General features: G+C 40.2%; 2 protein-coding genes across 6 annotated transcripts; one reads left to right on the top strand and one right to left on the bottom strand.

Moving 5' to 3' along the window:
- Nucleotides 1-1,789: 1,789 nt before the first annotated feature.
- smad4a (SMAD family member 4a) lies at nucleotides 1,790-9,686 on the top strand. 2 transcript variants are annotated; one of them, XM_071465661.1, is made up of 12 exons: nucleotides 1,790-2,155; nucleotides 2,597-2,732; nucleotides 2,935-3,294; nucleotides 3,414-3,588; nucleotides 3,992-4,021; nucleotides 4,110-4,313; nucleotides 4,653-4,760; nucleotides 5,296-5,346; nucleotides 5,464-5,647; nucleotides 5,803-5,971; nucleotides 6,370-6,508; nucleotides 7,593-9,686. In XM_071465661.1, exons 3-12 carry the CDS (start codon nucleotides 3,055-3,057, stop codon nucleotides 7,802-7,804), a joined length of 1,512 nt encoding a protein of 503 aa, XP_071321762.1. In that variant the 5' UTR covers nucleotides 1,790-2,155; nucleotides 2,597-2,732; nucleotides 2,935-3,054; the 3' UTR covers nucleotides 7,805-9,686. The 2 variants fall into 2 exon arrangements, with proteins under 2 accessions (XP_071321762.1, XP_071321763.1); XM_071465662.1 differs by lacking the exon at nucleotides 2,597-2,732.
- Nucleotides 9,687-12,028: 2,342 nt separating this feature from the next.
- Nucleotides 12,029-27,289, bottom strand: rfx3 (regulatory factor X, 3 (influences HLA class II expression)). 4 transcript variants are annotated; one of them, XM_071465657.1, is made up of 17 exons: nucleotides 26,912-27,286; nucleotides 22,158-22,270; nucleotides 21,918-22,006; nucleotides 20,776-21,034; nucleotides 19,340-19,414; nucleotides 18,866-19,047; nucleotides 18,613-18,732; nucleotides 18,404-18,543; nucleotides 18,150-18,265; nucleotides 17,143-17,258; nucleotides 16,786-16,940; nucleotides 16,567-16,664; nucleotides 16,248-16,397; nucleotides 15,921-16,129; nucleotides 15,669-15,822; nucleotides 15,423-15,465; nucleotides 12,029-14,727 (listed from the first exon to the last, which is right to left on the bottom strand). In XM_071465657.1, the coding sequence occupies exons 2-17, from the start codon at nucleotides 22,263-22,265 to the stop codon at nucleotides 14,447-14,449; spliced, it is 2,295 nt and encodes a 764-aa protein (XP_071321758.1). In that variant the 5' UTR covers nucleotides 22,266-22,270; nucleotides 26,912-27,286; the 3' UTR covers nucleotides 12,029-14,446. The 4 variants fall into 4 exon arrangements, with proteins under 4 accessions (XP_071321758.1, XP_071321759.1, XP_071321760.1 ...); XM_071465658.1 differs by having other exon boundaries at nucleotides 18,404-18,528; nucleotides 26,912-27,281; XM_071465659.1 differs by lacking the exon at nucleotides 19,340-19,414 and having other exon boundaries at nucleotides 26,912-27,289.
- Nucleotides 27,290-27,644: the final 355 nt, after the last annotated feature.

A 27,644-nucleotide genomic window follows, 5' to 3' on the forward strand; every position in this document is an offset into this window, starting at 1 on the left:
TAAAACTGAAGTAAAATTTCAATATATAGAAAACATCGCAAGCGTGTAACCGTACAGCTATATTTATTTTGAAATATTTGTTTTGACATGTTGAACATCACTCGACATTAGGACATTTTTAATATCTTTCTCTTTAGTGGCAGACATGGTTGACAAGGTGGTTGGTACTGCAGACACTGACCAATGACACATGAGGGTGCCGCAAAGACTTGCTTATAACAGCAAAGATGAATTTACTACAACAATGGAAAACACCGGAGCCACGTTCAGCTAAGAACTGACTACATTTTTTATTAGTTTATTGAAATAATCAGGTTGTCTCTGAAGGACAAATTGCCTGTCTAGAACTCCATAACAATTGAATAGCAACTCTAATTCTTCATTAGACAGCTGTTGGAGGGTTGGTCTAAAGTAGCTAAATCATGTACGTTTCTTTTGATTCTCTGTTTGTTTGGCCTTTATATTTACTATGAGTTCTTGTGGGCTAATCATACAAAATATTTAAGTACATTATAAATATATTTGTGTTTTTTTTTGTATGGTAAAACATTAAATAGCACATTAAAACATTTGGTTTGGCTTGAACCTTAAGTTCCTGTATGGATGTTCCACACTAAACATCTGAAACTGTTCTTTAAATTTCAGTTGTACAAATGGTACAATCATGGAATCGGATCACCATAAATGTGAACCAATATAATATTAACATTTATATAAATGTAACATTTTACTTGCAGAGGAAAAGATTAGGAACAAATTTATATAACATTTTATTTTCATCATGTATCATGTCCTTTAACTAACACAGCACAGCCTGGGAAATGGATTCACTACTGTGCCGACAAGACTTTTGGGCAGGTTCATGTGATGACAGTTTTGTTCGTCACTCTCAAACAACAAAGTCAATATCAAAGTCAGTGTTATTCAGGGGTCATGATACGGCAACTTTAAGCTATAAACACATGGCTCATCTCAGTGGGAGATATGCATAGTTGAGAATAGGAGGGTTTCGGAAAGGGGATGGTTGTCATTCCTGTAATGTCACACTGTATTACAGTATAACCACAAGGGGGAGACTTTTTATTACAGTAAAAACTCATCACTCTACAAAAGAAAATAGTAGTTTTACCATGTTATTTCTATGGTAACAAATGTAGGCTTTCTTAGAGATGCAGGAAAAACTGATGTTTGCTTGAACAGTGATTTATAATTACTCTAAGCATAATGCCTGTTAGAAGAAGTTAATTCCAGTACTCCACAGATGGTGCTTTTGTGACGCTCACTCTGTCTCCATTCATTGGGTGTGTGTATACTATTTCACAGCTGTTAATTTACAGCAATTTCACAATTGTTTGACTAAACATTACTGTAAACATACCAGTATACTTTTCTATCAGTGGAGAGTAGCAGGAAAAGTTGGTTTTTATTGTTTGCTACTGAATGTGTTGTCCAATGTATATATTGGGTCTTTCTTCGAGGTAACCAACCAGTGCTGGTAATAAAACAGGGTCCATCTGCAGAACAGGATCTTAAGATGAGATTGTAGTATAGCCCAGTTGGTAATCATAGTCCAATTGGCCATTAGTAATTAGTAAGACATTTTGATTTTAAGGAATAATGGACCACAGTGGCCCAGAACACAGTGAGACAAATACTAATTGTCATTATAGTAAAATAGCTATCACTCTAAAATGCCTTAACTTGGCACAGGCTTGCAGACATTTGGTGTTTTTGACGTGTTTTCCACAGAAAGGAAAATAAACAGCAGCGCCACGCCTGTCACATTTCACGCGTGCATGCGCAGTTCGAGCGAGGTGGGTGGAGAAGAATTTTTTGTTTATTTTCGTGGCCAGCTAACCAGTAAACGTGTTGTTGTTAGCTGAAATATTTTCGCTACAGCTTTAGCAAAGTGTGACCGAGTCAAAAGAGAAACGAGCGCGCCTTTAGTTGATATGATGTTGTAAGGTTTCGTGAGGTAGCGGATTTGGAGCATCGTAGAAAGAAGGTTAGCCAGGGAGCTAGCGTTAAGTTGATGAATGCCCCTTAGCATTAGCCGTTAGCTTATGCGCTAGCAAGACAGTGTTAAAATTTAGGTAGCTGAGTCCACTAACTTATCATCTCCTACCAGCTGGACCAACGCTTCACGGTAATCACGGTAAGTCCACAAATCAGCTCGTGTGTGGTCCTGATAATAGGAGGCGAATGCTAATCTAAACCAGTGCAGCCGTCTAACGCTACGGTGCCCAGTGATGGCTAACACCAACATTAGCTGGGTAATGGTGGCAAACTTACTGCTTTTCTGCAATTATACTTTTACAAAACGTGTATTTCCATTCAGAGGAATAGTCGCAAAGAATAACTGAACAGTATACTTTAGGTGAGATTGAGTTGCATACCACAGAGATATTATTAGGAGGGATATCGCTACCTGTGTTGATTAGCTTTGGTACCCATCAGGGCAAACGTTAGCTGCGAAATGGTCCTAAATGCCTAACATTTACCTAGTATAAATGTATTTTTAATCGTTATATATTAGGTTTACTGTTGAAAAGAAGATGTTTTCCGTACCATGAGAATGTTTTGTTTTGCGTTTCAGACAAGATGTAATGGCCATATTTGCAGATGAGGACCTGTGAGGGGTTCAGCATGCATGAACGTTAGCTTTCAATGCAGTGGTTACACTTGAACCAGAAGCTACTGTTGTCTTGTAAACACATGTAACATTAAGCTAGGTATGTTCACACACTATTAAAATGAAGATTCCCATGCAACCTAAATATTTCTCTGTAGAGTTTTTGAAACTTGTTTGAAAACCCACTAATTGTAGCTAGAAAGTTGAACTTGCAAATCAGTTCTTTGAATGTAATGCAGTGTGAAATTTGGGTGGCATATCCTTCTGAACCCTGTCATAACAGACCGCTCTTTCTGTCATAGATTGCTAAAGGTGGACAGCATTTGATCATCAATAATTTCACCTTGCCCCCTCCCCCTGCTGGTAAAAACATAGAGGATACAACTGGAAAGTCTCCCCAAGGGTGAAACCTAAGGAGCAAGATGTCAATCACGAACACTCCCACAAGTAATGATGCCTGCCTGAGCATTGTGCATAGCCTGATGTGCCACCGGCAGGGAGGAGAGAGTGAAAGCTTTGCTAAACGGGCAATTGAGAGTCTTGTCAAGAAGCTGAAGGAGAAGAAAGATGAGCTTGATTCCCTCATCACAGCCATCACCACAAATGGAGCACATCCAAGCAAGTGTGTAACCATACAGCGAACTTTGGATGGACGCCTACAGGTACAGTAGCAGATATACCAAGTTAGTTTGGTGTTGCACTCCTGTAATTATAAGAAAAAATTGTGAGAGTTTCCACCAAACACGGCCTATCTCATTAGATGTTCTTCTCTGTGCTTTAGGTTGCAGGGCGTAAAGGTTTTCCCCATGTTGTCTATGCCCGACTGTGGCGATGGCCTGATCTACACAAGAATGAATTAAAACATGTGAAATATTGCCAATATGCCTTTGACCTGAAATGTGACAATGTTTGCGTCAACCCATACCACTACGAAAGGGTTGTCTCTCCAGGGATTGGTAAGTGAGAATCACAGATTTGTTTATTTATCTAATTTATTTAGGTTATTAATAAATGTAGAATGATAGTACAGGTACTCTGAAGGACTTTAAAAGTGATACAAGTTGGTGTATTTTTAACATAATTCAACCCTTACAAATTAAGGATTTTTAACATGATCACTGGGTTTTGGAATTTTATATCATAAATGCATTGCTTTGGCTATTTATTATATTTACTTATTATTATTTCATTTTTGTTTTATTAATCTCCTGATTTCTCAGCACTTTTAGTCAATATTAGAACTACACACATACACACACATTATATGATGCAGTTATCCAGTTGACAAAAATACAGCCCATGTTCTAATTCTTACTCTGAATATCAACCTACATAAATTCATTGTTAATATCTTTGCAGACTTATCAGGACTGACCCTTTCAAGTTCAGGTAAGGAGATTTAAAAGTTTTCATGTTTGTTCATTGAAGATATTCTGAAAGCCCATCAGTCCTAACCTTGTTTATCATCTTCTGCAAGGTCCACTCTTGGTAAAGGATGAATATGACTACGATAACCAGCAATCCCACTCCAGCTCTGAAAGCCACCTGCAGACTATCCAGCATCCGCCATCAAGGCCCGGGCCACAAGAGACCTTCAGCAGCCCCGCTCTACTCCCTCCATCGGAGGGCAGCAGTTCAGCTTCAACCTCTGCGTTTTCTACCATCAGTGCTGGACCCTCAAGTGAGACACAACACAGGGGCTACACATATATGCGTAACATATGGAAGAATCATTCTGTGCTCTTTTTTTTGCCATTCAGAATTAAATTAATGCAATGAAGTGAAAATAATTCTGTACAAGTTTTAATTTTGAGTCATTGTATAAATAGGTATAGATTATTTTAAAACAAAACTTTTTATGAGGGCCTGTCATCTCCCTAACAAAATTTCAGTTGGCCAAAGTTACGGTTTATGCACTAAACATTTATTTTTAGTATTGAGCTCCACGATTGGATCTACAACACAGACTTCAAGTTGGCACAGATATGGCAACACAACTGTTTTGAATTTATATTTACAGATCCTACACCCAACTGGAGCAGGAGCAGCAGCTTCACCCCCGCTGTGCCTCAACACCAGAATGGGCATCTACAGCATCATCCACCCATGCCTCACACAGGACATTACTGTGAGTGGATGGAAACTATGAATATGTTTGACTTCTGGCTGGAGGACATTATTAACCTCTAGGAAAGGCACCAGTGATTCAAGGACAGGCATCTCAGATGTAGGCTCATATATTGAACACATCCGTATTACCACCTTTGTTTGTTGGAACATCCTGAGGTGATTTCCATCTTAAGGAAAAAGGTGCCTGAAAGTGGATCTGAAAAAAAAAGTGAAAGCAGCACCAAGACAGAGATGGCATCAATCAAAATATTTTTTTTTTCCAGCAGACTTTGTTGCATTTGTTTACATTTATTACTGAATTATACATTTATGAAAATGTGATGTGCATAAGCAAAATGTGTTACAGTGGTTGAAATGAAGGCCTTTTATTGCTAATAAGCATCAATGTCAACTCTTTAAACATTATGAAAGCTTATCATTTTCAGCATTGCTGCTGCATGATCTGTGCTAATGTCTGATGATATATCACATCTTAAGACCTGGTGTGGTTTCAGAGTCGCTTTTGCAAAATGAATATTGACATTATCTTGCAGGGCCTGTTACCAATGAAATTGCGTTCCAGCCCCCCATATCCAATCACCCTGGTGAGTACTGAGCAGCACATGGAGGACAATCCACATATTAATCCTTTATGTATCATAAAACTGTAACAATAATCAGTGCAACCCATTTGACCTAAGGTTGCTTATTGGTTTTTCCAGCTCCAGAATACTGGTGTTCCATTGCTTACTTTGAGATGGATGTCCAGGTTGGAGAGACGTTTAAGGTGCCATCCACATGTCCGATAGTGACTGTGGATGGCTATGTGGATCCATCAGGAGGGGACCGCTTCTGCTTGGGCCAACTGAGCAACGTTCACAGGACAGAGAACATAGAAAGAGCTAGGTACCCCACCTCATATTTAGAAGTTCTGTATATGATTACACAGTTCATTCAGGCAGACAACATTTAATATGTGTCTCTAGCCATGATAATTGAATGTCAGTAATGCAAAGTGTGTCTAATGTGTCATGTCTTCCCCCTTCCTTCCCTGACCTCAGGCTCCATATTGGTAAAGGTGTGCAGCTGGAGTGCAAAGGAGAAGGAGACGTCTGGGTGCGCTGTTTGAGTGATCATGCAGTGTTTGTGCAGAGCTATTACCTGGATCGAGAGGCTGGACGTGCTCCTGGAGATGCAGTTCACAAGATCTACCCCAGCGCTTACATCAAGGTTAGAATGCATTAACATGCTCATACAGTGAAAAGCAGAAACATCCAAGTACTCTTATGAGAAAACATAAACAAATATAGCGCTGGCTATATTTGCAGGCACACCGATAACTGAGTCATAATGCATTTAAGGCTTTAATGTGAGTACAGTGGAACCGCTGTAAAAGCCATACTCTTATGTCAATGCATGTAAGTGCAGGGCTAGAGTAACTGTAACTGAAGAAAAAACATGTGGAGCATCCTTGGGAAATTTTTACTGTATTTACATGCAATCAAACGATGACCCTGATCTGGTCAAGATAACATTAAACATCACAATATTAGGAGACAGTCAAATGGGTGTTCATTTAAAATTTTGGCTTGTCTTCAGATTTTAATGTTTGCCTTGTCCCCGGCCAGGTGTTTGACTTGCGTCAGTGCCACAGGCAGATGCAGCAGCAGGCAGCAACAGCTCAGGCAGCAGCTGCAGCTCAGGCAGCGGCGGTGGCTGGGAACATTCCTGGACCTGGATCTGTGGGAGGCATCGCTCCTGCCATCAGTGAGTGTTCTAACTACTGCACTTACCCTTCAGCAAGTGTATTATTATGATTATTTCTCTCAGCATCAGCCTGTTTGGACATTTAGGCTCCAGACTATCAGGGACTTTTTTTATGGCACAGCAATGCACAGCGTGTGAACAAGAGAATTGTAGAGCAGCGTGAGCAGAAGAAAAGCAACCAGCAGTGTTGATAAAGCATATTGGAAGGATATTCAGTCATTATATCTTTACTAAATTGCGCTTAATTCATTCGAGTTTAGCCCTGCTTTAGTCAAACTGTGGCTCGTGCAGCTGCATTATGTAGGGAAATAGAAATATCGGGTCAGGATGTTGAACATATGACTTAGCATATTTTACACTGCAAGATCTGGCTGAAGGGCTGGATAAAGTCCAAAATGGACCCAGACCGAGATGCTGAAAGTATAAATTGGCAATTACGCAGTATTTCTCTTTCATGATAGAAAATGTATGTTTCTTGGCATTGTGGGATGTGTTTGATAACAGAGACTGACCAACAAAACCAACAAAATTGGATTGTCTTGAAGATAACTGTTGTGATTTCATAGTGTGTTGATATTAAAATGTGCTTACACACACACACACACACACACACACACACACACACAGAAGTGCCATGCACAAATTAACAGCTGAGGAGGAAGAATTGTGACTATTGCAGCTGCCACATTCATGTTTTCTCATATAATCTGGAGGTTAGAGTTAAGTTCTTGCTTTAGAACAAACTTTCATTGAATAACCACGTTAAAAATCGACAGTATTTCAAGCTTATTAACAAAATGGTTTTAGCATTGGTATGCTTAGCAATGACAATTAAGTTTTAGATGATGAAATAGCTCATTAGGGACCAGCACTTACAGTCAGTGTGCTCGATGGGATTTAGCTCAAATGCAGTGAAATGTGTGGGAGTGCACATTGTAGAAGTACATTTTCTACTTGGTCATGTATCTGTCTGGTATGTGTTCCAGCTTTTAAAACAACAGTAATTTAGCTGACATATCTCTGGTTTGGATTAGCCTATAGTGCCACATTGATCTAAAAGTTGCTGCTTGTAACTCCCCTGCAGGTTTGTCTGCTGCTGCAGGTATTGGGGTTGATGACCTGCGCAGGCTGTGTATCCTGCGGATGAGCTTCGTGAAAGGCTGGGGGCCTGACTACCCACGGCAAAGCATTAAAGAAACACCCTGCTGGATTGAAATCCATCTACACCGAGCTCTACAGCTACTGGATGAAGTTCTGCACACCATGCCCATAGCTGACCCTCAACCTCTCGACTGAGTTGAAAGACATTAATTGTACAAAACAAACAAAAACAAACAAACAAAAAAAATCTGACTGTTCGTTTAACAGACCTCTCCACCAATATGCCTGGAGCGCCAAAGGAGGACTGCAACTACAGGGATGCTAAGTAGGTCGCAGGGGTAGGAACAAGGACATAAAGGCTGGCAGTATACTCCAAAAACACTGCTTTCAAATCCAGTGCTGAGAGCAGTTGTCAGTATACTGAATGAGACTCCAGGTCTCAAGTTTAGCGGCTTCAGTGACTTCCAAACAACAGCTGGAGGAACGTGTGAGTCACACTGGGAGGAGTTGTAGCACAGTGGAAAAATGCCGCCAAGAGGATGCACATCTTGAAGAAAGACAGTATTCTGACATTGTTCATCAATTGGAGCTGGATAACAGCATGAAGTGATCAAGGCTGCATGTCTCTCAAATCTCAAGTTTGATACAAAAACAATCTCACGCTTTAGTGCAGAACAAAACATACAAAGAGAGTGTAGGGTGTCAAACAGGAAATGATTCATAATCTACCATACTTTTCAATGTGGACATTTCTATATTTAAGATTTTCAGATGCGTGGAGCCTCCCATAACTGATTGACAAAATTCCTATTTGGCATAAAAACGGTTGAGCTGAGCACAATGTGGCGCATCATTTACCCTGTCTGAACATAATTGTGATTTCAGTTGGAGTATACTGCTGGTCCAGTCCTCCTTCAATGGCTCTCCGGTGCTGATATGGCTTCATGCAAGTGGAGTTTTCCCCCCCCTCACAGATCAGGACATTTATGTGAAATCATGTTATTCATTACTCATTTTCTTGTGAGATGTAATCTGAAATATTTTTCAGTCCTTCTTGATGTTTTTTGATTTATATTCCCCTTTTTGAATAGTTGTTTTTAAGGACGTAAAAAGCATTTAAATAAGCCCATTTTAGCTGAGCTCAGCTTCTCTTTATAGAAATCTTGCATTGTTTTACCACCAGTCAACGCTGTTCGGACATTGAGAGGTGATGTTTTCTACTGATGTTTTTCAAACCCCAAATTCAATTGAAATTATGAAATATTTTCAAAAGAAAAGGTTATAACACATCTACGTAATATTATTTGTAATTGTCATTTTTTGATTAGATGCCCATATAGTGTCCATTAGCACTTTAATTTGCTTAAGTATTTTTGTCTTGTTTCATAGTCTCATGTGTGGTTACTTGTTGTATCCATATAATATCTTAGCACAGTTTAAAAAATTTTCTTGCTAATGACCTTGGTGAGGCCCATGAAAAATGTAGTTCAAAGTGTTGTCAGCCCAGAATCTATATTTTCAGTATCAAACCCTCTCAGCAGATTTGAAAGGCAGTGAGTCTTTGATACTCAAGATACCTTTTGAGTATTACTTGGATGATTTAACGTAGACAACAGCTGAGGAAAGGAAGCAAGGATTGAACTGTGAGAGGAAGCGTAAGCCATATTGATGCCAAAAGTACCCTCTGAAAAGTGGAAAGGTTATCAGACTGCAGTAATTTCAGTGTAGATGTCGCTTGTAAAAGCTTGATTTTAATTATCAACTGAATGATTTTAGTTTTTGCTCAGCACTATTCAAACAATATTTTGGTATTTGGAGCTCTGTTTACCTACAGCTGTTGCAGTATTTTATACTCTTTTTGCTACCTTTACAGTGACGAACTACTCTGGTCAAAATTGAAAATGATTAAAAGAAAAAAAAAAAGAAGAATGCTGTACAATTTTCAGGAAATGCAAGTTCATGCTCATCGTAATCTTTACAATTATGTCATACATTCTGAATACATAACTGAGTCTGAATGATATTGGTGTTTATATGTATGAATATGGTTGAATAAAATTTAATGGGCTAACTATCATTGAGTCTTCTGATTAGAGTGTGAGCCAAAATCAGGAGAGAGGACACTGACTTTGAACAAGAGAACGTTTATTACTGCAAAGACATGTCACAAATTTTAAGAAAACAACACTAAGAAGCTAGCCTGAGCTGAGATCTGAAATATTCAGAAAACCAAACTACATGTGTCTTTAATAGTTTCTATATTCATCAATACGACACACTAAATGATAATGTCTTTATAAATATAAAAGTCCCCCAATTGTCCTTGTTTTTTTATGTAAAATACACAATACAAATCACCCTACACGCATTGGTTTGCTTGCCAATTTGAGAAGATATGAAGAAAACTTAACAGCACACAAAAAGAAAGTCACATGAAATTTGTGTGTATATATTATATCAGATACTATACATTATCCCAAAAAGAGAGAAAATAAATCACAAATGCACTTTAGCCAACATATCTGATAAAATGTTCACCAAAAAGAACAAATCAAATAATTAGGACACAAATAAATATACCTTTTCAGTTTTTGATATATACATATTTTTGTCTAGGGTGAATCAAAATAAAAACCTTCCCCAAATGCCACTGCCAAATGCTTGTGCTTGCATTAGAGCGTGCTACAGATGGCCACGACTCACTGGACTGTCAAATGGCACTTGAAAACATCCAAATACAAATCTCAAACAGGTCACAGCATTCAGAAAATATCGAAATCACGATCATGAGAAAACAAGTCGTAAGAGCGTTTTACTTACAGTACCTCCTTGTTCAGTAACCACCTTCTACACAATAAAAAGCTGTTTGCGGGTAATCTACCATGTGTAAACTACTATGTGTGTGTGTCTGTGTGTCTGTGGTGTCACGTCCAGTAAATTATAAATAGTCCAGTCTGAGGACAGGTCTTTATGCTTCCTCAGCCCTGCTGTCTTCTCAGTGGCAGCACCTGTGCAATGTAATGTCTGCTCTGATAGCCTCTATCTGTAGCCCACCAGAGACCCAATAGTCACCCAGGCCATCTGCTCTGGCCAGGGCGAAATTAAAGGCACTGGAGTCTGCTATGGGTCAGTGAAGCTGCCATGTTGTCCAGATGAAGAGGCATTTCTTAGCTTTGCGCTCCTATGACAAGTTAAGGAATAGCTTATGTCCTTTTTTTTGTGTGTTTTTTTTTTTTTTTTTTTTTAAGTTTTTTTTTCTGGTTGGAAACAGGCTCATTTGCAAACAGCTGTTACAAAAAAAACAAAAAAACAGTCCTACTTCTCCATTTCAAAGACACCGAGAAAGAAAGTACAATTGTGTTGGCAGCATAAACATCAGTCCAGTGTTAACCAGGCAGGCTTTGAGATGCAGAAAGCTAAATAACTGAGTGGCACGCCAGTCTGTGTAAAAATAAAACCAGGGGGAAAAAAACATTGAAAGTAACAAAAACAGTTTCTAGCAGCACATGGTAGGCGTGCAAGACCAGAAAGCACTTATGATCCTAAAGCACACAATTAAGATTTAAAGAAAACATTTTTTAAGCATTTTCCACCTCAGGCACAAAATAATACATGTTACCATCTACAGTGTTGTAGTTAATTCATATGACAAAAGAGCTGAGATTCATATAAAAAAAAAAAAAATATTCAGTGACAGGCAAGATAATATATCCTGCAAAAACCTTCATTCCTAACCAGTACACACTACCCAGATTCACAACATATTTTAAAATTTTAAGTCACAGACAGAACACCATCACTTTTTACAACTGCATTCTCAAAGATTCAGTGATTGTTGGAGTCAGTCAAGTGAGCTCCTATGGGAATGGGTTAGTTAGTTTTTCGCAGTTATTATGCGAACACAGATTTATGTGAAGCTCTGAAGACAGCATAAGGGATTATCTAGGGTTTATGTTATTGTATCATTTGATCTTGAGTTCTTCCAACTTGCATTTGACAGTTAAATACCAAGAGTCAATGAGCAATCTCTCATGCAAGTTCATTATGGTCACAGACTGATGTAAACAAAATACCCCAGACCTTCAACTTCCAGCTACTTAAACGTTCACTGACCTTTTCAGAAACTGTCCTTAGGGAATATAGTAAGAAAGTCAGTTTTGTGTGCACTCACTTCCTAGACCTGGTACACCAGACATTTCAAGCCAGAAGGATCAGGGTAAGGCTACAGTATGAGATGTGTACTGTAGGGTTAATAAATAAGGAACGTATCTCTGGGTGTGCCAAAATGTACTTTTCAGATTCCCCAAAGTGTCATGGAATTAACGAAACATCTAACCTAAATGACACGCAGCATTTGAATTTTCCCACCCTGCTTTACTGCTAAGCATGTTCTCTGCACAGGCACACAGATCCTGTGTACTGCTAGTATCTAAAGCAATTTTTGGACTAGTGATAGAACCTAAGGACTGATTACAGCAAATACAGTGCCAAGCCTTCTTTAAAAACCTTACTCAACCTACATACATACAAGACTTAAAAAGAAAAAAAAAAAAAAAACCCTCCAGTCTGTCTGTACAGTAGGTCTGCTCTATGCAGTGGTATAATTCATGATTCATTATCCGTTCCCATTATAACATATGCATCTAAAGCAAAAACAAAAACACAATAAATATCAATAAATAAACATTTATGCAGAGAAATGGTGCAGACCATTTCAACACGCATGAAAAACAAGAACCCAAATTATTTTAGTAGCAAAATGTTCCTATTTAGAGGATTAATCTCAATATTCTCCACAACATAGAAGGCTGTAACAGTTCAAGTATAGATGTAAGTCTAATGAACCAAAAGTTTGTCCCCATGCCTTTCCCATTTCACAGTCTAAACTAACTACAGAGGAGCTACCAAAAGAAACAATCACATATAAACAATCAGATCAACCACATAAAAAGCAACAAATATATGTAGTGTATCATCATTATATATACTATACATATATATCTATATATCTCTTTGAATATCAGAAAATATCTACTTTTGGTCCACTGTACAAAGATGATCTTTAAACAGGGAACAAAGGATGAAGCATTTTATGGGCTAAAAACTGAAATCACAATGTATCAGAGGTGAGAGAAAAGCAATGCAGATTTTCTCTATCGCGTTGAGATTTGTGCAGTACAGTGGTGTGTGTGCAATAAGTGTTTGGTGACTGTTCTGCACGCGTCAAATGCTGGCACCACTGGTTTGAGGTAGGGTGACTGATGGATGTGTTCCAACACATACACACAAGCATGCAGACACAGGCATATATACAAACACAGTGCAGACCTAGGCATCCATGTTCACACACACATTCACACTAACACACACATACACTTCACCCAATAACAAAGGCTAATGCAAGAATAGGCCTCAAGAGGGCAGAGTTAGGGCAGGGGCAAGGCTAACGACCATGATTCAGAGAAAGTAATAAAGTTAGTAGAGTTGATCCAGAGAAAACAACAGGTGTGTCTGTGCCTGCATTCCTTGGTCTCAACACTGATGAGCCAGCCCAAATCCAGCCACAAGTCACCAGAAAGCCAAATCTGTGGCTGGGACAATGCAGAGGGGCTGTGGGCTCTCTACACCACACAGTCAGGACTACAAGGACAGCTGCATTTAAGGATAAGGCACTATGATAAAGCCGAGGTACATTTAATCCCTGACATTCCTTCTGCTCTGCAACATGGCACTGTGGGATAGGAATAAGCTCTCGGGCGGCCCAAATGGCTCCCTCTCAGCTTCCTCTTGTTGGTTTGTTTTTGGTCCATCGTGAACTTAAGAAATTTCTTTAAGAAAGAAACTGCAAAACGAGGGGAAACATGTCCAGTAAGTTGTTTTCAGGATTACAGCTCGTCACATAAAAGCACACTACAGAGCATCTAAAATAAACAAAGGCAAGCGTTATGCACGGAGTGCATAGAAAAGCTAGCATTGAGGAAGTGGTTTTGTACAGCCGGTCTTCTCAATCTCTATATACACGAGTAGCAGCGTGATATTTCTTTAGGGGTTTCTTTTTCTCTGGCTGAAAGCTATAAGTGGTTATCGGCGGGTGGCTACCAAATAATTTTCAAACTCAACTCAACCCCATGATCCTTTTTTAAATGTCATACATACATAGAAAGTCATCCCTTTGTTTTTTTAGCTACATACAATACTCAAAAATATTTTGTTCAGCCAAAAGTTAATCAGCAATTGGAATGCATGTTGACATAAATTATACTAAAATTAAGAGGGATAACTGGAAATTAAACCAAAACACAATGATAGCACCATGAGTTTTAGGTAATACCAATTGAAAGTACAGCAAAACTATGTACAATCGGCGAAAGTCTTGAGTCGATCGATGACTTTGCTCCACTGGGACTGGTGACGTGGATTTGAGCTCTGAGACATCAGTAGTATGAAGGAGTCTAATTTTCCTTCACTTTGAAACTTGTCTGTATACACAGACAGGTTTGCTGTTAAGTCATGACTAACCAGGAAACATTTAACGGGTCAAATTAGTCCTTTTCCTCCAGGTCCCTTCCACCAGCTGCCGCATTGTGATAGAGCACAGACTTATGGGATGACACCACATCCAGAATCTAAGCAGTCAGACACGGACAGCCAGAGTATCAGCATTTCAGAACTCCTCCACTGACAAGGCTGGATAGGGAGAGGAGACCATGTCCACACAAGTGCAGACAGAGACAATGCATGAAAAAGACGGAAACATCTAGACTTACAGAGAGAAAGATATGTGGAGAGTGAAACGGCAGAAATAGGCCGGACACGGTGGGCCGTGCCCTCGGACCCTCAAACGGAGGCGTAGGTGTTGCCTGTGGTGCTGCAGTGGCGGATGGTGGGAGTACCAGCTGAGGGGGTGAGGATGTGCTCAGTGTGATCCTGCGGAGGCTGGGGCAGCGAGTGCAGGACACCTGGCTGGACGACCCCCACCACAGGGTGAGACCCATCCTCTAGTGCCCCGACCTGGATCACCTGGATTACCTCATGCTCCGATTTCTCCCGCTTGGCGAGAGGTTCCCCGGACTCTTCCGTGTCCTCTTCCAAGTCACTGTCCATCCCACTTGTTTCATCTATACAGAAGAAAACGGCACATATGTAAAACAATGGTACAGAATCAAGTGCCCCCCTAAAGGAAGATTCACACACCTGGAGAAGAAGCTGGAGACATTTCTCTTTTAGTTTATTTATTATGAGTGGATGATCTCATACCCCCTTCCTCTCCCTCATTACCAAAAATCTAAATTTTGCTACATCAACAAGCCTCAGTGGGTAAATGATATTCCCTGCTCATACAAGGCAATCATAAAACTGGTGCAAATGAATCTCCCTTAACTAGACGTTTAGTTGATGCATTCACTGATATTTCACTGACACCATTCTTCCATGAACTTCATGTTTGCTGCTGCTGCTGCTGCTGCTGGTGACCATGATGCAAAGAAGTCAGTTTCATTGTTACATCAGTGTAACAATACTGTGACTATATTTTGTAATGTCTGCTGTATTAGGCTTCCCAAAAAATATAACATCTTGTTCAGTAGATCTTGTTACCAATGTTATATACCAATACCTTATACCAATGTTTGTCACATTTCATCGTAATTACTCCAAAAATATCTTTACTTAGAATGTCTTATCACTCTTAGCTCATTAACCACATATTCAACTGCCTGTCACTGACCTACACAATCAATGGACTGTAAACACATACAAAGTCCTTTGATTTACAAAATGTAATTACAATCACACAACAGATTGAGCCACATACCTTTATCAATGTTGGTGAGGGATAGGGTGTTGAGGCTGTCGAACTGAAAACGGAGACAAACATCAAAATTAGTGGTTGACATTGTTTTATTTTTTTTCCTGATCTAATGAGATACTGGGATGATATAATCTGTTTCATCAACAGATAGAAAACACTCAGAGGTCATTTTACAGAAAAGCAAAAAAAAAAAAAACAGAAAAACAAAAACAGTTCTGCATTAAAAAACACAAGGTGCCACAGTTGTACCTCCCCCATGACACCAATGGGTGTCTCTCCAGTAGCTTGGGCCACACGATGCTCCACTAGGTAAAACATGTACTCATCATACAGCAGGCGAATCAGGTGGAAGGAACCAAAGCTGGCAGCACTGCGCAGGGTCAGGTCCCTGATGACCATTGAACTGGAGAGACATGAAAAAAAAAAAACATCTTAAGAGTTTTGTCACAATGCTGCACACTCCCTCACATGTGTGTCAAGTATGGGTGGTGGTTTGCAGACCTGTAGAAAGACCATTTTAACAGGAATTGTCGAGCCGCCCTGGGGAAGCTGGGCCGGTGCTCGTAGGGCTTGAGCACCTGAGTGACCACATTGTCCAACCAGGCTGCCCATTGCTCCAAAGAGCTTTGCTGCTGTAGTGTGGCCTTGAAGTCCTGCTCCAAGTGCTGAACCACTCCCTCCTCACACTGGCATACCCATGATGCCTGCTCCTATAGAGCAACATAGAGAAAAAACTGGAGGTTCACACTAGTAGTAGGGAAGTGATACTATAGTGGACATAACAAAAGCACAGCCATTGCATTTTCAAACACAAGGAGCTGGTCTGACCTGTACATTGGCAAAGTCAACACGGTTGAGATCACTCAGCATCTGGTTGATCTGTGATGTGTTTTGCAACACAGCACGTGCCGCTTGAGCCAGGTGGTTCAGTGATGTGTATCTGCGCAGTGTTTGCGCAAAGGCACTAACAGCGGCAATCTGTGAAAGTGATGTATACAAAAGCCCAGGTGTTACCTACTGTTAGTATGTCATAAATACAGCAACTTTCAACTATATTACTCTCTTGTATTAATGGTTTATTTTGGAAACAGCAACATGTGACTTTTTGTGTAGCATTGTCACAAAGGTAGACTCTGTATATGTGCACCTTGGTCTGGATCATTTTCTGTGGAATGGCATTCATGGCATTATTGAGCCAACCTTCCAGGCTTTTGGCAAAATTGCGAATGGCTTGAGTCAAGGCACCTGCAAAACAAAAAAAACAAAGAAAATAAAAAGACAAAAACAACAGTGAGTTAATTATGGTATTACAAGCATTAACACAGCAAACAAGTAAACCTGAGAGGTGTCTATGAGTGTGACTCACTGGGAATGGGTCTCAGGACATCAGGAATGAGGATCTCCACGAGGGCCTGGTACATTAGATGGTCACAGGTACTCATCCATTTGAGTACAGCCTCGTTTCTGCACAGTACCAATAGCTGTGACCGGGGGAGCCGTGCTTCGATCTCACTAATGCTGCTGCAGAATGAACAAACGAAGAGTTAGACAGATGCTCTTTGAAATCAGATTATCCCAAAATGAATTAAGTTCAAACTTATAGTATTTGAAAATGTTCTAGTATCTAATATTTCTCTTTCGAAAAACATGACGGACTTCATCTGAGGAAAAAAAAAAAAACATACTAACAAAACATAGTAAATTATCACTGGCTTGCCCTCACCTGTTTTCTGTTACAGTGGCACCCTCTACTGAGTCAGGGGGAGAGTAGCGCCAGAATGTCTGCCACAGTTTCTCAATTAGACTGAACTGGAGGTTGACCACCACATCCAAGATAGCCTGAAACAAAAGCAGGATATAAAGAAAAACTGTGAATAGTTTTCAATGGAACTACTTTCTAAAAGTAGAAGAAACAGTCCCTTTGAAAACTGTGTGGTCTGTTATCCAGATTCTCCAGAAGAACCAGGTCAAACATATTTTGTCAGTGCTCTCAGGAGCACAAAAGAAATTCCATTCACTTCCATTGTATTGATGTGGCAGCAGAAATCTGATACATGGACATCACAGAACATCCTCACATTAATCTTACTATCGGCATGGTTAGAAAGTGCTAGATGTGTGTGAGGAGAAGGTGGACAGCTTTTTGGCAGTCCATAAGGCCTTTGGTCATCACCTGTGAACGTCCTGATCCCGTGTTTTCCAGACATTAAAAGAGTTTTGATTGAAAACTTCACGAGATGAAGAGAAAATTCTGCTCTAAAATGCCAGTGGATGGCATTTACGAATCTCTGTCACTACAAACACACATGACCTTTCCCAAAGTTTCCACACTCTGAATCTGGCCAAAGTTTAAATGAGTGCTCTTTTTCAAAATTTAAAAAACTTTAGTTCTGTATTTTCATTCATGCTAAACCTTTCTTATTAAAGATAGCTTAAATGAGATTAAACTACTTCATTGCTGTGATGATAGATGGTGGTGGATTAAGGCATGTATATGTAATGGGGGAAAACCTGAACTTGATCATAGGAGAGAATGAAAATCTCAATAGAAGATAAGTGGAGTAGATTTATGTGGTGGTGAAATACAGCTAGTACAGCCAGATCAATGGGAAAATGTATTGTCATGATGCCTGCAGCTGATGTTATATCTATGAATGCAACAATGGTGAAGTTACTTATGTGTCAAAGTGTGCTGTGCAGTAAAAATTAAAAGAATGCAATTTATCTTACCTCACAATGCTCTCTGTAAAGGGACTGGAGAGCTTTCACATCCTCTGGACTGATGTTCTCTGTATTGCTCTGTCCCAGGTCCAGCTCTACAAAGTCAGGGAGCGCCCGCGATGCATCTGTTGGCATAATAAAAAACAAATTGATTTTTTTTTTACTGTGCAATAATCTGACAAAAAATAAGTCAGAAGTCGTTGCATTTCAGTGCATTGAACTTTCATTTTACAGACATTCAGATTAATAGAAAAGCCACTAACCTAGGAACTGTTGGTGGTGCTGGCTCTGTGCAATAACTGTCTGCTCTGCTGCACCAGGCTGGTGCTGGCCTCCACCTGAGTAATTCTCCCCAGAGCCGCCATCAAACTTCTGCACCGGCTTGAACCTGAAATCAAATGGCCTACCTCAGTATCAATAAAAACTCTGACAAGTCCTGCCTGTTTGTAAGTATGTGTAGCTTCCTCTGTACCTCTGTTTCTGCTGAACAGGTTGCTGTCTCAGAGCCATATACTGCATGTCCTCTTGGAGTCTATTGAGTGGGGAATCTGGTTTTACACGTATACCATAGTAATGATATTTGGAGTTCCCTCTGCAACACAAAACCAAAAGTGAGCACATATTGACAGAGTCTCCAGGTGAAGTGAACAGAAAATGTTACATGGCTGTGAAAATTGTTTGAACAGGAGAGGGATACAAGAGAAGCACATAGAAAAAAAGCTAACCTTGTCCCAAGGCGCCTTGTACGGAGTCCCATGAAGATGGAACGGATGAGTTTGCCAAAAGAGGCTGCATTTACGGGGTCCAGTTTCTGCTCCTGGCAGTGGCGCAGATAATGATTGTAGAGGGTGGATCGTGGTAGACTTACGCCCTCTGCTGTCTCATAGTTATCCAACAGCCACTGCAGCTATAAGGGAACACATTCTGTTTTACTCAAGAGATTCACACTGGTCCACGCAAACTGTCTGGAAAGACCTCAGAGCAGGAGTCAGTAAACTGCTGCATCACAGCTCTGCAAAAGCATTTCTATAGCAGCCAATGAATTTAAAGCAACCGTAACAATTAAAAGAAGCAACAAAAACGGCAAGCACCACAGCAAACTCAAATTTATAGAGTGCTGAGGGGGGAAGAACAGCAGGAGAGTGAGTTTAGCAAAAGTCGAGGTTAGGCGAGGGCAAGCATTCATAAAAGCAACTTACATGGCTGTTGAGCAGCGAGCTTCTCTGACTGGATAAACCCTCAGATTTTTGGAGCGTCTCAATCGCCATTTCAATCTGATAAACCACGAAGCACAGGACAACAAAATGTAAGAGGGGGGAAATAAAAAATGAAAGCAAGGAAAATAAAGAGTTGATGTAGACACCTTATAGGCCACTAGCAAAAATAAAGAGAATCTAGAAAAGATCCCAAAGCAAGCACCACTAAACCCAAGCAGAGCAGGACTACCTGCCATTTCAAGAAAATCTTTGCCTAGTTGAGAGACAGGGTCAAAGGCTCAGCAGGATCAACTAAGCACATCAGTCATGGAAAACTGGCAGACACACTACTCTTCCAGATTTCACTAGCATAGGTGCACTTATAACAACTATTATGTGCAAAGATAAAAAAAAACAGGCCAATACAAAAACAAAACCCAAAGGCAATGCCAGTACTCATTAAAAATCTACTAAAGTGGGTGTGACTGCTTGGTAGCAATATATGTGGCTGTCAGGTCATTATAGTACAAGAAAGTTTACTTAAGTATTTGGAAAATGTGAAATTCATTTTACTGAAGCAGTCAAAACACACTTGTAACCTTGCACACTTTATTAATTTTTTTACATAATTTTTTTAAATTTTATTTTAACTTTTTCACATTCCACTCTGCCATGACTGCCATTCACATAACATAATGTCAGTAACAAATCATTGCTATATTTCTGCCAGAAAGCACCATTACAGTGGACTATGTGAAGATGCCTAATGGGGCATTCAGATTATAGCTAAAGAGCAAGGCTCTTGTGCTGTGTGCACCAGTTTGTCTGATACACAACTCTTGGAGAGTGGGTGAGTATGTGGAGCCATTCCCCCCTTTAACACACCTGTCCTCAGGTTTCAGCCCCTCCTTTCTTTTTCACCAAACAGTGGGAATAACAGACAGATGAAATGAGGGATGGAAACAAGGGCCTGCATTTCTTGAACACAATATTAGGGGTTACAATGTGTACATGGCTGGCAGTACTTAAATCACTACGGAGACTCAGGCCCAGCCTACGCAGTGCATCGCATACATCAGCAAAGGAAGACTGCCAGAGATAAAACACACCATACACAATCATGGAGGAGGTGTACATAAAAATTGTTTCTCTGTAACATAATATAATATGTATACTATGTGTACACCCTGAAATTTTGGGAAAATGACAGAAAAAGAGTTGAAATATGGACCTCTACTTAGAAGACTGGCATCCTACTTTATAGATCAAACTAGTACATAGATCAATAAAGTATGACAGAAACAGAGAATCTAATCTAATTGGAAGAGTGTAAGCAAACTAAGAGCAAAGTTGCTACAAATACTAGTTTTCTACAAACACACAAAAGCAGGCAGGCAAAGGTAGGTGAGGAACCCAATTAGTAGGTGCTATGCACTTACAGTAGCTGGGGAAGCTCGCGCAGTCTGGGTGGCAGGGTGGGGTCCAGCGTTGTCCATGAGGTAAGCCCCAGAACTGCTGCTGATTACCTGACCCCCTGCCAGACCCATGCTCATTCCTCCACTGCCCCCTCCTCCATTGTTGGTCATGCCATGAGATGTCACTACAGTGGACACTTGCGATGAGCTGCCCTGTGTGTCAAAGTAGCTCCCTCCACTGTTCTGGCTATACAGCTGCGGCTCTGAGTACGAGTAGGTTCTTCTGTTCAGAAGAGAGGTTAGCAGTCAGTCAATGTGCCCAAACTGAAAATAAAACTGAGAAAAAATAAGATGAAGCAGTTCCATTGCAACTTTTAAAATATGTGTTAGTTTGTGTTGTCTCGGAATAAAAATATTTTTCAGTCCAAGTATGGTTTCTCAATTACACAAGACACCTTGCATGTGTAGGCACAGTCAAATGCTGTCAAAAACAATTAACATACTGTGAACAATCCAAAATATATTAATTCAAAAATGTCATCATTTGTAATGGTTAATGCCAGTTTTCAAAACATCAAAAATTTGTTCAGTTAAAAAATGTTGTTTTATATGTTACTTGGGTTTAAGTGGAAGCTTTAAATGTAATTCCACATTATGTTGTTATAAGCTTGGCACCTAACCCCCATGTCCAGTTGTTTGGTGAATGCATGATTTTGTATTTTTAAGTACTTAGTCTAGCCGTCTACCTTACACAGTTTCCACCAGTTGCTGAGGTCACACAGCTACTGTGTGTTTGTGTCTGTACATGTGCTGATGTGCATGTATGTGTATATCACAGTAGGACAAACACAGCTTGTGCTTGTTAGTGGAGTGTGTATGTAACCCCATTCCTCAGACCCAGGGGACTCTTGTGTAGCGTCAGCACTTAGAAGTAAGGCCTACTTCTGGTCATGTTCAGGTGACTGAGCACAATCAAGCACACGACTGCACACCTCGCACAAAAGAAAACAAACACAAAAAACCAGTGCACTCCCACCAACATCATGTGCTTGTGACATGAATGATGGTGTGAAGAGACTTAAGAGGAGAAAGAACAGGCTGCAGAGACATAGCGCTAATATTTGTGGAGTGGTGTAAGAGCAGAGCTGGGTAGCAGAGTGACTCACATGTTGCCATTGGTGTAGACACCACTGTTTTCCTCCACATACTGCACCTGTGCTGGGTAAACATGCTGAACCTGTTGAACAGTCTGGGCCTGGCAAAACAAAATGCACGAGTTGCAAATTAATTATTTAATTGATTAAAATTACATCTTGCACTGAGTGATATGGACATGCATGGCACAGTATGCACACTTGTGCAGTAACATTCAGACACGAATACACACATAGACAGGCTGGATGTACCTGTTGCTGGACAGGCACCTGCTGGGTTGAGCCAGTAGGCTGGACAGGCACGGCGGTCTGAAGAGGGACAGTGGAGGTGGAGTCAGCGCCTGCTTCAGGGGTCTGCATGGCGCCTGAATAAAACAGAGAACACAGTCTTGCTTTAGATAGATAAAGGCCACAATTGCTGAAAACCAAGAGCACTCTGAACCTACTGGTATAACTGGCAAAGCAACTTTACGACTGAATAACAAAAACATAATCATCTTTAACACCTCACTCAGCCAACACTTATGTGGCATCAACGATATATAACTAATTTAAACAAAGAAAAATTTTTACTTATACATGCTTGTTTTCCTCTAGTTGTTCTTGAAAATGAGGCAGAGTTTACAATAGCAAAAAGACCACACATAGATTACTTTTTTACCCTCTCTTATTTCATAACATCTTTTAAAATAGTCATAAAGTCAGTGCCATGAACCTCAAATAACTCGACAAGTATCAAACTTATCCTTAACATGTGTTCAGAACATTTAGCACAAAGTAATAAAAAGACAAATCCACTGCCATATTATAGGACAAAAGCTTTGTAAAGAAGAAAACACATCCAATGATTATCACGATTTGGTTATCCTAGGCCATAAAATGTGCCAAGATGAGATACTAATCAAGGCATAACAGAAAGCATTCGGTTTCATCACAGACCCTTGTCTGTTTTTGGCCAAATCAATGCTACTAAAGCTGCTCTACAGAAATTCTACATAAGCACCTGCTTCTGCCTTGTGGTACTCAATGTACTGAAAGACTCATGCATCAGTGACACATGGTCTTGTCTCCATGTTCACAGCCATAAAACAAGTTAATATTTAACAAACTCCAAATAGATGCTGCTTCTCGTTGCTCTGCCAGTCCCCACTTTTACAGGTTTAATGTTACTTGAGATTGGAAGCCAAGGATCACTACTACGAAATGATAATAAGAACAACTGGCAAGTTATCTAATTTCTAAGTGACTGTACCAGATAGCATAATTACTACTACTAATAAAAGAGCTATACTGTGCATCAGAGAAAATGTCTGAAGTACTTACTAACCAAGGTTAAAGTGAACTATTTTGAAGATAAGGATAAAATGAGGTGAGAAACTGTTGGTGAGCCTGTGTTTGTGAGTTAATAATAGTATGGCTAACATCACCCATTCCTTCCAGGGGAAGGCCACCTCCTCCCCATCACAGTTTCCATGAACAAGCCTCTCTTGGTTAATTAAGCTGGGTCTCCTAACAGCTTCAAATCTCTCCAGGGAAAGCCTGTCCCTTCCCTTTATCTTCAATATCATATTGGCCTTTTTTCTTGAGATGAATGCTATTACTTTATTTGTGTTGGGGTGACTAACTTCAAAGTTGAGTTACAAAGCTGAGTCAGTCTTTCCTAGTGCACTTAAAAGTGTGGGGAAAAGTGAAGCAGCAGGAAAATCCAGCAATTTCTTTAAACATACAGAGGCACTGAGATTCATTAACGCAAAGCCATCTGCTTTCAGCATGACTATTTTGAACACCTTGGGGAGGGAGATATGGGTATATAATATCACTGTCAGACATGTCAGCAGGCTGTTGATAGACATGCCATGGTCTGTGTGATGGATAAATAAACTGCTATTCTGAGAGTTAAATATTTATATTCTGTGATTTTGTAAAGACACTGTAAATTCAGACAATTCACCAAAAAATGACAAACTGATTAAACAATGAATTTACATACTACTACAACACGCACACACACTTCCTTTATCCTCAAGTGTGAAAGCCATTGGATGGTGACTGTAGACACATGTTCCACAGTGCAGTTTGAAAGCTAAAGTACATGTGCCCAACTGAGCCCACCTAATTGAGGAAAAGAGCCCCTGCATCACAACACACTCTTGCTGCCTCACCCCAACCCCCTCCACAAACACACACAAACACACACTAACACACCTCCTGCCTCACCATTCAGGCACTCCCTTGTGGCCCACTTAAATGCTGTGCTCCACTGAGCAAGTGCAGGCCCTACAAAGACACAGAGGAACAAAAGCCACCAAGGAGGGCAACATTTTGCCCTGCGTTTTCTCCCCTCAATTCCTCTTGCTAACATTACAAGCAACATATAGTAAAGACTGCAAGGTTCACAGTCACAGCAGCTGCCACAAAATTCACAGAACCATCATTTGTCTCTCTAGTGATCATGTATGATAAAGCTGAAGTCTCATGCACCAAGTAAAGAAATATGAGCTGGTGAACAAGGCTGAAAAGTACACCATACACAAAATCCCTCCCTTTCAAACAAATTCAACCCAAGGCAAGACAGGATCATGATCAGGTGCTCGTGCAGCAGGAAAATAGTTGGAGGGAGAGGGAATAGGGAGCTGGGGGGGAGTTATGCAAAGTACTGTTTGTTTGGGAGTTTGGTTTTCAGATTATAAAGTGAGCTCGGAGTGACATACAGTTTTTGCAGATGTTGATTTAAATGTCAGAAACATTGCATTAATTTATGGGATACTATTAATGGTGCCAAAAATAGTCAGAGTAACAAAGGTAGTGTCCAAAATATAAAATGATTTGTTGTCAAGACAGGACCATGGGACATGGAAAGGTAAAATGTGCCAAAATTTCCTGAAACATCATGACACAGGTTACCAGAGTGAGTGTGAATGTACACTGTTCAACTGAGTTGCCTGATTTGGGTTTAGGAAGAAAAAAATAAGGACCTCGATGTCTTCTCTTTATCACCAACACACATTATTTCTGGCAGGCTGAGGCAAATAACAAACCAAACATGCCGCATTCTGCTAAGCCATGAAAATGGATGACTGAATAATTGAATTAATCAGCCCCTCTTTAAGTGATTGGAAATGCAACAGGATCCAGGCAGCAGGTGGCATGGTACTATTTCTGTCCTACTGGACTACAGGTAAGTGGTAACATGATCTGATAACTGGCAGTTCCCAACATCCTGTTTTATGTCTATGCATGTTTTGAGAGGAGTGTCTGACCTATTTTGGGTTCTATATGCCCATAGATCAACACATATACATTATTTTGGGTTTTGCCTTTAATAAACTTAACAATGGTACTACTTGCTTATCAACGATAGGTCTGTTTCATAAAAGGGACTTATTACAGGTGTAGTTACACATAAATGATTGACAACTAATTAAAAAGGAGAACCAAATTCTAAGGATGGTGATGGACAAGTTTTATTTACTGCTGAATACCTTGTCCGTGGCGGACACATAAACTCTAAGGCCTTGATAGTCAGGAGTCCCACCACTACTAAAAGTATAAGTGCAGCTGTCCTCCAATCACCTGTCTCCACTCTCTCTCTCTCTCTCACACACACACACACACACACACACACACACACACACACACACACACACACACACACACACACACACACACACACACACACACACACACACAGGAATCAAAGGTCGCAGCTGGAAATGAGACCCACTGGACCCAAGAATAATTGTGATGCAATATTAAGAAATCAAGTCTCTATGTATATGAACCATCTACAGGATTAAGGAATGCAATAATGCAAGTTAACAATTATATTGTGAAAAAAAGGTATATAATATTTTTGACCGAAATATATTTGATTGTTTTTACTCAATTAAAGTGAGAGTAAAACAAATCTGGCACAATATTAAGCTGTAAACTCACAACTAAGGATATTCCCAGTACATTGATATATTACCCCCTTTCCTGCACATCCAGGAAATACATACATACACACACACACACACACACACAGTACATGTGTATAACAATAATTCAAAATATAATCTTTTAACTGTTATTCATTAATTCTGAAGTACACATGTATTGCAGAAGGGGCGGATAAACCCTGACGTTTACAAGCCCAGATACAGAATGTGCAATGCAGAATAACGAACAGATTCTGCCTAAAATGGGTACTAACATCAAAGTATTTTAACGTTAATCCGGCAGGTGATTTTTTTTTTTCTTTAAAGCTGACGACTGCAAAACTTATCCTTGTGTTATCAGATAGCTTATCATAGCCATCTGATGCCACAAAGAGGGCAGATGGAAAGCTAGCGAAGCTATCTGGCTCCCTAAGACAAAAGGGAAAGTAATGGCTTAGCTATTGTCAATAGCAGTTAGTGTATGGAAAGCTAGCTCACAACACTTTATATTGCTGATCGACGTTATTGATTTTGTATAAGCAACAACATTTGAACCTCCCGAAACACAAACTTGCAATATCACCGTAACATTAACTAAAAAATAGGATTACCAACAGGCATTGTCAGAAGGCAACGCTGGCGTTAGCAACCTAGCAACAACAGACACCTGCTCCTGCTCCAGCTGACCAGCTAGCATCAGTGACTAGCCCAGACCTATGCTACTACCCAGCATGGCAAGTTGAAACTAACAAGTTACAAAAGGAAATCCGTTTTCTGCTCAACAGACTACATTTGGGTAATTTCTAGCCACAAAGCAACCCGTGAGCGGACAATGCTAGCTCCTGCTAGCGAGCTGGACCTCTCACATTTGTGGGTATCTACAGGCAACGTTAGCAAGCAGGCTAACACGTTACAAAGAAACACCCTCGCTAGCAAACTACCCAAGCTATTCACCGAGCCTTCATTCAGCAGCGGACAAAACATTAACCAGACCATTAACATTTCCTTCATATAATGAAACCTTGAAGCGAGAAAGCGCTTCAATTCGGACAAAAAAAAAAAAAATAGTAAAGAATGTATTCAAACCTGAGCTGTGAACTGGTTGATGAAGATGAGGATGGTGGAGGAGGTGGTAATGATGGAGCGAGAGGTTGTTGTTGGTGGGTTACAGTCGCCAGGACTACGGTGACTATGGCGCTGCCTCACTGGGCAACAGTTGCTATAAAACTCACCGGGAGCGCGCAACCTTATCAGGCAGGTGGGAGGAGATTAAAGCGCACTAAATACTGTCTTAACGGAAACAAAATCACACCCAAATACATATATGTTTCTGTGTGATGGGAGTGCCTTGCAAGGCTGGCCTTTACACCCGAGCACTTGCGTTTAGTGTGATTTATTTGGAGACTTTGAACACAGCAGTTACGATCAACATGTTACGGACTGTTTAAATAAAGTCGGAAATTTGTGCTTCCAACAGGTGCAAAGACGACGCCTGTGCTCTCTGAACAGTTGTGAAGACGTTGTGTGCTTTTGTTCTCCCTCAGTTGACGCCTCAAACTTTTATAAACACCCGACCATCATCCACAACCTGCGTAACGTGATAATTTGGGCATGACTGTATTTTCATCCTACCATGATATTGATGAAAATACACAGAGATGCACTTTCTGCTGCATTCGTATACGCTTGTATTGCAAGATTCTTAAGATCACAAGTTTATTTATATTTTGTTTAATATGTCTGTTATTTGCACACTATAAGTTACAGGCCTGTCCTGCTATGAGGGACAAAATCTGCCCCTAAATGAACAGTGTGATCC

The sequence above is a fragment of the Trachinotus anak genome, unplaced genomic scaffold (genome assembly GCF_046630095.1).
Source record: "Trachinotus anak isolate AG129_WGS33_773 ecotype Australia unplaced genomic scaffold, CSIRO_AGI_Tana_v1 ptg000028l, whole genome shotgun sequence".
Classification (NCBI taxonomy): Eukaryota; Metazoa; Chordata; class Actinopteri; order Carangiformes; family Carangidae; genus Trachinotus; species Trachinotus anak.